Source organism: Micropterus dolomieu, linkage group LG15 (assembly GCF_021292245.1).
Source record: "Micropterus dolomieu isolate WLL.071019.BEF.003 ecotype Adirondacks linkage group LG15, ASM2129224v1, whole genome shotgun sequence".
NCBI classification, from domain to species: domain Eukaryota; kingdom Metazoa; phylum Chordata; class Actinopteri; order Centrarchiformes; family Centrarchidae; genus Micropterus; species Micropterus dolomieu.
Window position 1 is genome coordinate 19,986,930 of NC_060164.1, and position 14,211 is coordinate 20,001,140.

The 14,211-nt window shown below is 39.3% G+C and overlaps 2 protein-coding genes across 5 annotated transcripts in view; one reads left to right on the top strand and one right to left on the bottom strand.

Moving 5' to 3' along the window:
- The window catches only part of ifngr1l (interferon gamma receptor 1-like), a 20,640-nt gene extending 18,312 nt beyond the window's left edge, over positions 1-2,328 (bottom strand). Inside the window, exon 1 of the mRNA XM_046070616.1 lies at positions 2,089-2,328. Within this exon, the coding sequence (XP_045926572.1) occupies positions 2,089-2,173 (85 nt within the window). The 5' untranslated portion in view covers positions 2,174-2,328. The remainder of the gene's footprint in view (positions 1-2,088) is intronic.
- On the top strand, positions 1,819-10,488 carry si:ch73-52p7.1 (uncharacterized protein LOC100321084 homolog). 4 transcript variants are annotated; one of them, XM_046070617.1, is made up of 3 exons: positions 1,819-1,877; positions 3,268-3,382; positions 9,258-10,488. In XM_046070617.1, exon 3 carries the CDS (start codon positions 9,339-9,341, stop codon positions 10,152-10,154), a length of 816 nt encoding a protein of 271 aa, XP_045926573.1. In that variant the 5' UTR covers positions 1,819-1,877; positions 3,268-3,382; positions 9,258-9,338; the 3' UTR covers positions 10,155-10,488. The 4 variants fall into 4 exon arrangements, with proteins under 4 accessions (XP_045926573.1, XP_045926575.1, XP_045926574.1 ...); XM_046070619.1 differs by having other exon boundaries at positions 1,834-1,877; positions 3,328-3,382; XM_046070618.1 differs by lacking the exon at positions 1,819-1,877 and having other exon boundaries at positions 3,191-3,382.
- The last annotated feature ends 3,723 nt before the right edge of the window (positions 10,489-14,211 follow it).

Consider the following 14,211-nt stretch of genomic DNA (forward strand, 5'->3'; position numbering starts at 1 on the left):
ACAGACCCTGGAATGCTGAGTTCACTTAACAACTGCCTTTGTGAAGTTAAAAAATGGATGTCAAATCATTTCCTCCAGCTGAACTCAGACAAAACAGAAATCCTGGTCATCGGGTCCCAGCAGATGGCAAAACAAATACTGCCATCTGCTGGTTCCCTAGTAAATCACATTAAGCCTGTGGCAAAGAACCTTGGTGTTTGGTTTGATAGTAATTTAAATTTTGAGCAGCACACCACAAAGCTTGTTCAATCATGTTTTTATCAACTTAGAAATATAGCAAAAATTCGATCTATGTTAACTTTTAAGAACACCGAGACCATTTTACACGCCTTCATCTCATCGCGCCTGGATTATTGCAACAGCCTTTTCACCTGTTTAACCCAAAAATCTATTGATCGACTCCGGACTGTCCAGAACTCAGCTGCCAGGCTTTTAACAACAACAACAACGAAAGAAAGAAATATGAACACATTACCCCTGTTATAGCTTCATTACACTGGCTCCCAGTATGTTTTAGAATTGACTTTAAAATTTTATTGATCACTTTTAAAGCTCTTCATGGCCTCTCGCCTTGTTATAATTCTGAACTTTTAGTCCCATACGCACCAGCACGTACCTTGAGATCCTCGGGCAGAGGTCTGTTGTCTGTTCCAGAGTCTCGACTGAAAACTAAAGGGGACAGAGCGTTTGCTGTCAGGGCCCCGAGACTCTGGAACAGCCTGCCCGAGGAAATCAGGTCAGCTGAGTCAGTGAACTCTTTTAAGTCCCTTCTTAAAACATACTTTTATAGGAGAGCATTTCCCGATCTTATTTGACTTTATTTTATTCTATTTTACTAGTTTTATATTTATCTTAAACGTGTATTTTAGTCTTTTCAATGTTTTCATGCCTTTATCTTGTATTGTTTTTGTATTATTGTCTTTACACTTGTTAAAGCACTTTGTAACTTGTTTTTGAAAAGTGCTCTACAAATAAAGATTACTACTACTACTACTACTACAGGTATTAGCACACCAACCTGGGTACAGGTTGGAGAGAAAGACGTAACGCCATAGAGGTCACCTCAATCCCCTGAATTATAAATCCTCAACATATGTCAACAACCCTGCCCCATGTTTATGATCTTTTCTTTGTCTTATGTGTCAAATGAAGCAATATGCCAAAAATGAAAGAACTGCTCCCCATTTTCAGCAATTTCTTAAGAATAAATGAACACGTGCAAGTGTAGCAAAATGCACAATATTCCAGTTTGTGTCCATCTCTCAAGCATAACTGCACCTATGTTTGGCTTCTGCTGGGTTTGGTTCCCACATGTGTTACAACATAATTCATCTGTTTACCTTTTCGTCTAGAGAAAACTGGACAACTTTGCAGAAATACATCACATGAGCAAAACCTCTTGGGTAATACTGAAAACTACAAAGAGGAAATGAAGAAAACCTCCAAAAAAAGAGGCATATTTCCTTCATCTGTGCGTTTTGGTCTTGCAATCTGCCATAAGTGAACTTGTAAGAATCTGTCTGATTTAAAACAATAATTATTCTTTTACAGTTAAGTAATAATGATGTGGTATATTAAATAGGTCTCTGTTGTTTTGTTTTTACATGTTTTCATGCTCGAACCTGTCTGTCTGTATTGCTCTGAAGATGTTTGTTCCCAGCTAACGTTACTATTCAGTATAAATACTGTATACAAACTGTACAACAATACAGTCTTTCTGGTGTGCCGTCTTCACATAAAACAATTTCATTTTAACCTTAAAATACCCGGTTAACACAGTTGACAAAGCCCGTGTGTTGACAGGTTACAGAGGAAAAACGCTCCTTGACACCAGGCACGGCGCCGCGAGTTAGCAGGAACTCAGTTTTCCTGAGCAGGTCTGTCCACGTATCACATATTTAACCAAAATAACAACGACATCCCGCACACAACCTGACACTCAGCTTGAATTACAATTTCGTCTGTCGTGTGACACACCATGATTTATTCGGCGTGCCAAATGTGTGCTAATATTACGAGTTTAACTCAAACTGATGTTAGCTAGTACATGTAAAGTGAATGAAAGTAACGTTGGCTAACGTTTCTTACCGTGGGCCGAGACAGCCTGAATCCAGACGAGAAGAACGAGGAAAAGTGGATTCGTTTTAGCCAGAGCCATGGCTAAAGAGGACATCAATCGGCGACTCAATGCTCTTTGTTTCTATAACGGCCAGACACTAAATAACCATACGTGTTATTGGGAAGCTGCAGTGCGGACATAACGTTACGACGACAGCGTTCCCAAAGCTGCTTCTCTCGCTGCCATGGGCAAAAAACCGACTGCGAACTTCCCCCACTGCTGCCTTTCCAAACCTCGTAAATTTACCTTTCCAAATACAATGAGGCATACAGTCGATTAGCTGCTTAGCTCATCCCCTCAAATACTATGAGAATTATTAGCCTCATTTAACGAATATTCAAATCAATTATATATTTTTAAGATTCGTTTGTTTTTGTGCCCTCGACACGTGATTGATTAGGCTATATATTAAAACACGTTTATTTTGAGCTGAGATATGTTGAAAGATTTTCTCGCAATTCGTTTTGTCTTCTTACAAATACGAGGGGATATATTTCCCTCCCTGACTCCCTCTATCCTTTAGATAGCCTGCAACATATGAAAGTAAGACTAACTTAATTGGCAATGTCTGCATAGTAAAAAAATAAATAAAACTCATCAATAACAACAACAACGTAGTATCATACGAAACATTGTTTTTATCAATTGTTGATAACTAGCCCATACTCTAATAAAGTCAAAAACTTGGTTGCGATGAAAGTCCTACTGTAGTTTTAGTCAGTTTTACAGTATTTTTGCGTCAATCATTGGGGTTCATGTCCAAATGAAGATGTGTCCGATTGCACCTGAATGTAGCAAAAGTTGGCTGGTGTTTATACTACGGTACCGGGAAATTACCCTTTTTCCCTAGGGCATTTCTTGTCAGGAAATACGTCATTCTTCATCAAATTATTTAACTAATGTGTTAAATTTACTGATAGATTATTAAAAATGACAGAACATGTTTTCTTTAAACAAAAATGTACTTTGTGCTGTGTTGTGAGCATGAGCATATCTGTATGGTATTTCTGTTAACAAACTGCATGCCACTGTATGGTTATTAAAAAATAGACCATCTGTGGGATCGTCTTTGGTTCGGGTCTGTTCTGATTAGAACAAACATGTTGAACCTGAACCTGAATTCAGTTTTCACTTAATGTGAGTTGCAGCTTTCTCTGTGGGATACTTCCCCCATCTTGACGTCAGCTGGATGTGTGATTTTTCCCCAGAATCCCAGCCTCAAACTGACGCATTCACATACCAGCTCCTCAGCAGCAACTTGAGGTAAGTTACACCCATAAATCTGGGAAAACTTATCTGTGTTTCAGAGTACTTGCATTGATGAACATTTAGAGTACAAAATGTATGTTTGTGTTCTGCAGTTTCTAAAAGGAAAGCCAAGCCTGCTGTATATCCTCATATTACATTACATAGCTTATGCATCCCTGTGTCTGTGTTATGTAATAGTAATGTTCTCACACTTCTGCTCTGTTGGGAAACTGTAAAATGTGTCAAGGAGAAACACTATAACTGTTTAAGATGCTGGGTGGACAACTGATCCTTTGTCACTGTAGGATGTGAACTTCAGATTTTACTGAGAAGAAATGAGACATAGGGTAAATGTTCTCATTTCATTGAGTTTTAAAAGGGTCAGTTTCACCCCTGACACACAAAAAGGATTCGACAGCCTGATATTTGAGGTTTGAGTCACCTCAGGTCCAAGTCAGTGATTCACAAAGCTAAAGCCAGATATGTGGTCACTCAGGCATTTTTATAGTGGGCGGAAAGTCTTTATAGCCAGGAAGAAATGTATTTTCCTGTCCTGTGTGACTAATTTTGTTCTTTTTTGTGTGTGTTTTTACTGGGAACAGTTTTCTTCATGTTTTACCTCAGCAACTACTGGAAGTATGGGAAGGCCATGACAAAAGTAATTTGTTTCTCTTTTTGTAAAAACAAAAAGAGAAATGGTTTAAAAGTTGGACATTTGGTGATAAATGCTCATTTGCTTTCTTGCCGAGATGATGAGAAGTACAATGCTACTTTCACGTCTCTCTGTAAAGGAAGCAGCCTGCTAGCTTAGCTTTGCATGAAGATTAGAAACAGGAAAAAACAAAGTTACGGTTTTACTGGCATCGTGTGCCAGACTATTTTTTGGCCAAGGATTACAGGTTATTAGTGAGCTTCAGAGGTGCTGGTAGGGTGATTTGTTACCTTTGGACAGAGCAAGGCTAGCCGTTTCCTCTCAGCTTCAGGTTTTTGTGCTAAGCTAAGCTAATCTCCTCCTGGGAAGCTTACCTTACAGACCAGAGATTAACATCTTTTCTCATCTAACTCTCAGAATCTGTTTTATGATGTGACAATATGTTTAAGGCTTTGTTAGGTTCAGACACAAAAACGACAAAGTTTAGTCAAGGATTATGTTTGGGTTAAAATGACCTTTGTTGTCATGGTTAGAGTAACAAACATGAGCATGAACATGAGTAAAAACACAACGTGGACTCTCAGCCTTTGCTTCCATCATAATTTCTACAGCTGCAATAGGGCTTTGTCACTTGAGCTTAAACATAAGTCGTTTTGGGACACAAAACCACTTATGGGACCTCCAGTCTTAACTACATGTCACATTATCACATGCCATCTCCAATTCAATGTTGTGTCCTAACTAGTAGGTTAGCTGTTGCAAAAACACTGAGAGCAATATGTTGGAAAGTGAGGAACCAAAGAAACATTTACTTGCATTAGACAATATTTAATTTCAGTTATTAAGGAGACACTCCTCCAAAAATGTATCTTTTGAGAATCAAAGAATTTCTGTCTGTTTGTCTGAACAGTAGCTTTATAAAGTTTGTGACTTGCTGCTATGCAGAGGATGGACAAGGAGCCATGGCAAAGAAACATGTTAGTTGTGTTTAAAAAATAGTCTACAGAAACATCTCAAACTTCTCCTGCAGCATAATCCACTTCTCTGCAGGTATTGAGAAAATATATTATTGAAGGCAGTTGAGACAGGCGATAGTCTATATTCTAGTTAATGTAAACAAACCCCATGAAAAGACCAACACAACACAGCGTAACTTACGGCTGTCTGTGGCACTTGGCCCATGCCTATTCATACCTACTGAAGACATACATCTTTAAAAGTGAGTCACAATTATATAGGCTTTATATTTTTTATCACAAGTATGCACAGTTGATTTTAGCAAACATTACCAAAACCATACCAAAAAGTGCTTTGTTTTTAGCTGCGGATTTGGTGCACTATAGTATTTTAGGCAGCAGGGTGGTGTACTATGTGGCACTGACTCAAAATAAACTAGTGTTCATCGTATTAAAGAAACATGTGATGGTATTATACATGTGATGGTATATATAAAATAAGTGGAAACTCCTGCACTGCAGCCCAGCAATGTCCAAACCCACAAGACTGTGTTTTAAATTCTAGTGGAGATCCTGAAGTTTGTACTGCAGGCTGAAGTTTAAGCACAAGCCATCTACAGTGTTTACATTTTGTGGAATGGTGCAGCCATGAACTTCATGGCATCTTAAACATTACAGCGCTTCAATGAAAAACTGAAACAAACTGACACAGAATGCATATGATACTGTCAGACAATGTGGAATAAGAAGCAAAATAAAAGAGGGGAAACTAGATGGTAAACATACTGTAGATGATCTACAGTATGTTGAACTCACTTGTGTCACACAAGGCCAAAGGAAGAATGTAGCGGTCAACTTTGTCCTGGCTTCAAAATAAGGCAGAAAGTTCCTTGGACTGATATTACTGCCAAACCAGAAAATCTACCCAGACCTTTGCAAAAGCCAAGATTTCAAAACAATGTTTTCCCTGGAATCTCAAAGCGATCACCACAATTATAATTTTCTAGACGTGTGTGTGTGTGTGTGTGTGTGTGTGTGAGAGAGAGAGAGAGACACAAAGTACTGATATAAACCAGCTGTCAGTATGTTCACTTCCCCTCACTTCACGTCTTGGTAAGAAAATACTGATGAGAAACACACAGGGAAGCAACCTCAAAGCATTTTACTCCAATAGCAAGAATCCCCTGTGTGAAAGTTGACCTGAACTGAATAAGAGCTGAGTTTATTTACATGACTCGTGACAGTGACAGTGGTGGAACAATCATTCGGTTCCCTTACTTTAGTAAAAATATTAACACCACACTGGGAAAATACTCCCCTACAAGTAAAAGTCCTGCATTCAAAAGCTTATACTTAAGTAAAGGTATGCGAGTATTATCAGCAAAATGCATATAAATGTTATAAAAAGTAAAAGTACACATTCTGCTGATAAATGCAGTGTTTTGTTATTTATTATATATGATGCTTTAGGTTGAATATTGCTGCCGTATTAATGTGTACGTTGCGTTTTACTGCTGTAGATGTTTAAGGTTGCACTAATATATTTTTTTTACTAATTTAACTGCTTTATATACTATTGGGTAGTTTACAGCAATGCATCTTATTCTGTAAGATCATTATATGTTTGTAGTGTCACTTTGTGAACTATATAAGGAAAAAAAACTGTTTTCAGCTATGTTTTCAAATAGATTATTTACCTTAAGAAGTAGAAGTCCATAAATTAAATCCGTCCTCTATCAGAAAAAATCCAATTCTAAATTTTGACATACTTGTGATTCAAAGTTGTCATAGAGCATCTTTGGTAAAGCGTACAATATTTGCCTTTGTGCATAAAGTAGCATAAAATGGAAATTTTCAAGGACAGTATCTCTAAACTGTACTTCATTACACTACTTATGTAATTAGTCACTTTATTCCCCTGGCATTGAACATATCATGCTGATGATGTATATTGTATCAGCTACAGTTTAAGTGTATCCAAGAGTGACAAAGGCTCAAACATCAACACAGAGACAAGAAAAAAGAAAACATTTATCCTTCACACAGAGAGCCTGATTAAGTTCCAGTCAGGCACCAGAGAGCTTTGCATCACAACAGGCAGTCTGAACTAATGATGACAAATTCTGTCTGTCTGTACAACAGGCTCCATGTCAGTGTCCCTTATAGAGCCGGAGGATTTGTCTGATTTAAAACCAGGCCTTTTGTGATCTTGCCATGGACAAATGTCAAATTGTTAAGAAACTGCCAAGAAAAAGCCACTGAAAACAGTAAACAGCAGTCTCTGTCTGTCAGTGCTCAAACAGGATTGGAACTGGGCTGTAACTGCAAAAAATAAAGAGAGTCATTTTACAAAACATGCTCCACACTAACATCTTCTCATTTTAGCATTTCTCAATCCAGCCAAATATGAAGTGGATTTTTGTAGCCTCTTTGCAGCTGTGGCTCAAATAATGAAACAATACAGTTATTCATCTGAGTGTCCTATCCATTTTATTTTTTCTGTCTTTCTTAATCTCTGTATGATCCTTCTCATGTTAATTAAATCAAAAGAGTATTCCTCCGATTTAGCATCTGCACTGACTCACAATTAATAATTTTTTTTAAAAAGAAGGAAAAGAAAGAGATTTCGTCTTTTATTCCACATATTCATCTTCCTTGTCTGGTTGCCTACATTACCCACAATGCAACTCAGCCACCGACAGTTCAGCCTGAGATCCGGGTGTGCTTCTTTCTGATGCCACACCTCCAGATTTTTTTCATTTTCAAACTGGTAGTCTTCTGCCCCAACCAACACTGCCTCATTCATCAGTCCTCACACAGCTCTAAAGTTAAACCACTTTTTGTCACACAGTGCCTCTAAACAGACAGATTGCACAGCACAAACACAACGTACTGCAGCCAACCTAACAGACATCTAACACAGGCCCAGGCTGCTTTGTGCTGATCACACACCCTATCAGTGTGTAACTGGCAGAGGACTGAGAGATATTTACATTTCCCACGCCTGTACTCTCACCACCAACCAGGAAATCACAAACCACACAGGACCAGTTTACTCTGCCAGTTGTTCTGTGAATTGAATCCCTTATGTGGAGGCGTTTACTTCAATGCCTGCTGTCAGATTAAAGTCCTTAAAATATAACATGTAAATAAAGTCACCTTTTTCACAGACAGAGGCAGATCTTTACTTGCGTCGTTCCTTCTTTCTTACCTCCTTATTTTCTCACCTTCTTAGTTACTTCTTTCCTTCCTTACATCTTTCCTTAATTTCTTCCTTAAACCATTCCTTGTTTACACACTACTTTCCTTCCTTCCTTATTTATTTCCTTTCATCCTTACTTCCTTACCTCCTTAGTTTCTTCCTACCATCCTCCCTTATCTTCCTACTTACTTCCTTATGGTTACTTCCTTATTTCCCTCCTTACTTCCTTGCTTCCTGAAAAATTCCACTGATTGACTGATAATAAAAACTGCCTTCAATTATTTTGTTTGATCACATAGAATGTTTGGTTATATTGGTTATAGAAATCTAAATAATCATGTTTTGTGCACAAAAAGGGTGGAAATGAATTAGCAAATTTAGATGTATTGACAATTTTTAATAATCTACTGATCTATGTGACCTTCTGGATTCAGAGTGACTCAAAGTGCTGTGTGGTGTTAAACTCATGGAAGGACAGGGCAGAATGTCACATTGTTCAGAGCTCAGTGATACCGTGTAAATGTGTTAGGATAATACATGACACTGAGACAGGATAAAGAGACACTGCTGGAGACATCTCTCACTCACTCCGAGAGTTCATGCAGTCTGATGTATACGAGCTGCTGTGAGTCACTCTATAGATGCTGAATAAACTTATAGAGAGACAAGGCATTGGTTGTTCATTTGAACAGAATTGCCACCACACTTCCATATCTGCCTTACTTATTTCCTTAATGCCATGCCCTTGGCAGATTCAACAAAATACCTGTTAAAAACATTTGACAATAGCCTACAGTCTGATTAAGGTTCCATATATATAAATTTAACACCCTGGATTCTGCATAATTAGCTTTATATACTTTAAATGCAGGGCTTTTACTTGAAACATTTTTTTTACATTGTGGCATTACTACTTGTGCTGAGGTAAAGGGTCTGAGTACTGCTTTTGCAAACAGGCCAAACATAAAATGTGATTTAAAAAAAACTTATTCGGCATCTCTTTGATCATGGCAGTAGTGGGTGTGTGTTTTTGTGTGCTTTACTTTTTTCATTTAATGTATATTTTTTTCTTTTCTATAGGCTCTCTATAGAAACCCCGCCTACACAGATCCACGCATGAACACAAATCACTATGCTACCTGAGACTGTCCTCCAGCTGTGATGCCTGCCTTCAGCCCTCCAGCCCCTCTCCTCTCTATGCTGCTGTGTGTGTCTGTGGCTCTGCAGCCCTCTGACCTGCGCCTGGCTTATGTGACCCATAACAGCTTTTTCTACTACTCCTGCAGCCAAAACCCGCAGCCCTGCAGCGTCTCATCACTTGCAGACTGCAAATGCAAGGACATCCAGCTTTCCACGCTGCACCGCCCCCAGTCGCACTCCTCCCCCATTTTCCGGATGAGACGTTTAACTGTTTGGTTCACGTCGCCATTAAACACGGCACGTCTGCTCAACAACTCAGAGGTGAGGCACCTCACCCTGATCCACTGTGGCCCCGGAGGGATCAGAGGGACACCTTTTTCTTCCCTGGAGGGACATTTCGCTGTGCAGCACCTGGAGAGGCTGACAGTGGTAAACCTGTCGCAGAGTTCAGATCACCACCATCCAAATGCAAACAGGGCCAAGAACACAGACTCAAACGCTGACCCAGACAGAGATAACGGTGCTCACTTTGACACAAATAGATGCAACAGGGATAGAGACACAAACGTGGACGTGATTCTGGACATGAAGACAGATCCCTTTGCTTTGTCCTCACCCCAAATCCAAGACATCTTCCTGGGCAGGGAGCTTGGAGCAGCCTACCACGAACAGGCTAGACTGGGAATCATCCACAGTTCCGCACTGGAGTGGGGAGCGGAGGTCAAAGCCTACACAGTCCAGACTCACATAGACAATGATGGCGTGCTGCCCTTCCCTGACCTCCACCTGCCAAAATTACCAGAGACATCTGTCATATATGTCAGCTTTGTGTACTGACACCAAGTTACTTTGATACAGGAGGGAGGACCAGAAGGAAGATGATACAGTATTCATGACCTACAAACAATCACTTTTGCACCACAGGGATCCTAAATTTTGGATGAAATGTAATACTTTTTAGTAATACTTTTTTTGTTGCAGGCCTGCGCATCACATTTACATTTTTGGTTTAAGAATATTCCTATTATCCTCTTAAATTGGGAGATAAAGTGGTCGTTACTTTACAGATTATGTTGCATTTAAAGAAAGGCTCTTAAGTAAGTTTCTTCAAGCTGACATTTGGAAGGAAGACAAAACAAATCTGTAATTAAAGCCACTGAGTTAAGTGTTACTTATGAAACTTTTCTAAGAGTGAACACAAAGAAGCACTGACACAATGAAACCGCAGAGCAAACCACTGCAAAACATCCCGGTATTTTTTTTTTTATGCAAAACTGCAGTAATTTTCTAAAAGTCGACTAAGGGAAACGGTCCAGCTTTGAATAGAAACTAACAAGAAAACTGAATGTGTTCAGGAGATTTTCCATTTGTTTTAAGTAAAAGCACATTTTGGCACACACGCACGCAAAACAATATTTTATTTCCTTGTCCAGTAGCTTTAATCATCATCATTTTACCAAGTGGCTGAAAACTTCGCACAGCTGTTTATCAGCATGTTAGAACAAAATAAGTCAACTAATGAGAGACCCTCTGAGGGGCCAGAGGAACCTGCCAATCCTGTCCAGCTGAAGTGGAACAATCCCAGACTGCTTCTAACAGTCAAGAATTTGAATGACAGTTTAGTTTGGTTTTAAACATGTGGGGATTCATTTAACTTTAACACTGTGTTTGATGCCTCACATTTCTCCTTATGCTAAGAGACAGAAGGTTTTACTTGTAAGCTGAAATGTCAACAGTAGAGGGAGGACAAGCTAATTTGGACTTTTGTTGCAGCATGAACTCCTCCCCGTTCTGCTTTGACATTTCTACAGCTGACCCTGACCTATGACCTCCGATCCCCATGTAAAAGCTAGCAGAGACTTCCCCCTCTGGTATCAAGAAATTATAGAGTTATTAGTGGTTGCATCAGTGATTGAAGTGGTATTCCAAAGATATGTGTCTGGCATGTTTGCTTCAATAATTAAACCACAAGATGGCAGCAGATACATTTAAGTCAGACAGCAAAGAAGCCAGAAGCAAACAGAAGTGTTGAGGAAGGACTGAGCTGACTGACATCATGAGGGAAAAAAGGCTGTTTTTATTTAAGTTATTTACAACTGTTGAAGAATCCATTAAACCTTAAATTTAACAAATGTGTCATGGCACATCTCAGCACTTTAAAAGCTTGTGGGGAATGTTATTTGTTTGGGTAGAGGTACATTGTTGAGAGTTGAAAAACTATGACCTAATATTTATTTGTTTAAAAAATAAAAATGAAACGGACAGCTTGTATTTGTTTACAACAAAAACAAGAAATAAATAATTTACTTATCACTCATGGCTTGTGAATATTTGTTCCTGTACTTGATTTGTCCAAATTCAAAAGTCAAAAGTCAGCTACATAAAATCTGGATAAAAAAGAATCATGGCAAAAAATATCCTTTCCTGGCCATATGTGTACATGATAACACAGAGGCATATCTAATAAACTACAGCTTATTATAGATTAAATGAAATGAGGTATTAAGACTTTGCATAGCCTATAGCTGGGGGTAAACCCACCTAAAGTCACCTTTTCTATTACACTTAACTGGTCACGGTGCGGTACCCTCACGTGTCTGTGGTTACATTTGTCAATTAAATAACGATTGCTGTCCCTAAAGACGCTGCATGCGAGCATACATGAGTGCACGTGCACGTTGTATGTGCGTGTGTGTATGTTGCGGGTGTGTGCTGACACCTGCTATAGAGAGCTGCTTATTTGCATGATAAACGTGCAGCCCATCTTGTTAAGCGCTCCGTGAATGCAAACTGATGTCGCCTGTTGATCCTGCACCTGAGAGGTCAGTACCCACCCAAACACACACCGGGGGCAATTACCGGAGAAATCCCCGGCTGTGGTGGTGAAGGCAGCCGGTCTGCTCGCAGAGAGCCGGGCCGCTCTCCTTATGGAAATCGAGCCCATCGGCGTGAACCGTGGCCTCCACTTAGGATAATCTGAAGACAAACTACCGCCAGTAAAACAAATCAATTACATGTTCAGTCTGATCCTCATGATGTAGGCTACAGACCGATCTGAATGCACACTGTAAATATTTATGTCAAAAAGGCAGACAGGCCGAGACTAAATCGGATTGATTTTAGGTGGGCTCTCCCTCCTCCTCCGCACCCCTCCAAGTGTGAGTCTTTAACCACGCTGCCGCCGTCTCCTCACCGGCAGTTTAGCAGTAAAACATTTTTATAATCAGACGTTATTGTTCGCCGCCTCCTTGTGGGAGATGCGCCTATGTTCATTTTTTAAAAGGGCAAATCAGACATAATTCAGTTTATAAACTGCAGCGAGCAGGGGAGAAATGCCTGGATGAATATTCATTAGAGCCGCCCGAACTGCCACGCTCGGTGATTCATTGGGCATATGTAAATATCACTCACTTTAATTGCCCCTAAACTGACTCAACATAATGTTGTCATTAGCAAATTATTACTTATTTGTGATACTAATGGTACGGTATGGCGCGCAGTGCTGAGGCTCCACATATATGATTGCAATTACAGCTCTTTTTATTCACAGGAGGACGGCTGAATCTGATGGATCGGTTGTGTGTGTGTGTGTGTGTGTGTGTGTGTGTGTGTGTGTGTGTGCGCGCGCGCGCGCGCGGATAGGGTGCCAACAATTAATTTCACGGACACATGCAACTTCAGTCGATCCAGCCATTAGACACACACACACACAAACACACACACAAACTGAATTTGGTTTTAAGTAAACTTAATTATATTTTTAATAATAGAAATGTATCTTATAAGAAAAATAAACAAGTGGTTTCAAACACTGCAAGTGTGCAAAAAGATGCCTAAAAATTCAGATTTTGAACCATCATTTCTAATTATAATTTCTTTCAATGAAATTCAAGAAGTGCAATTCAGTTAAATGTAACTGAAATCTGCATTAATAAAACTAAATAATAAAATAAAAGCTTTACTTTAAAACATTTAAACATGGACAGAGATTTATTTGACATTGCAGTTCAATAAGTACATCTTGAATGTTTCATCAAACATCATGGTACATTTGGACAGAATAAAATGATGATTTTCCTGTTTTGCAAACAGAGGGCTCAGTCCTGATATTAGTTGATAATATAATACATAGCGGGCCTTTTAGCCAGTTGGGAAAAAGTTTACCAAAAAGCTGCTTTCCCAGAATGTTTGTATTTGAAGACTTTGTCTTAAATCTCCTCTAAAAAGTGACTAATTTATGTTAATTTGAAGAAAAACTGTCAGGGATTAATGATTTGTAGCAGTGAGATTTGTGTATATTTAAACATAAAGAAAGTTTAGCTTCAAAAAACAATTCTCAGCATCAGATTTCTGACATGTACTAAATCCTCTGATGCCAAACTCTTCCTCGGCTTATACTGACACCAGAGGCTGTTGCATTTAAAAAATAAACTACAGTTGAATTTTCTAAAAAATAAAAATAAAAAATGAAATCCCTTCATCCTTGTCACAGTCTGCCCAACACGACCCGGCTTGGAGTTGTTTTATAGAGACAGCAGCAGTTTGAAACAACAACCATGACAAAACAGGCCCACAGAACAGAGGGAGAGAGAGAGAGAAGGACGGGCAGAAGCAAATAATGATGAGTGTGTGTGTGTGTGTGTGTGTGTGTGTGTGTGTGTGTGTGTGTGTGTGGGTGTGCATCTGTGAGAGAGTGTGAGGGAGCTAATAAACTAATGTGATGGATGATCTCCTTTCTCCCAGAGGGACCAGCACCATGTAAATTGGCCCACACAATGCATTATGGATAAGGCAGTTGAGATTATAGCTTGTTAATGTGTCCCTCCCTCATCCCCTCCCTCTCCTCTCTCGTCTTGCATCTCTCTCTCTCTCTCCCTCTCTCCATCCCTCTGCT

Coding starts and splice junctions, on each gene's coding strand:
- si:ch73-52p7.1 (XM_046070617.1), top strand. CDS start 9,339: ATGCCTGCCTTCAGCCCTCCAGCCCCTCTCCTCTCTATGCTGCTGTGT.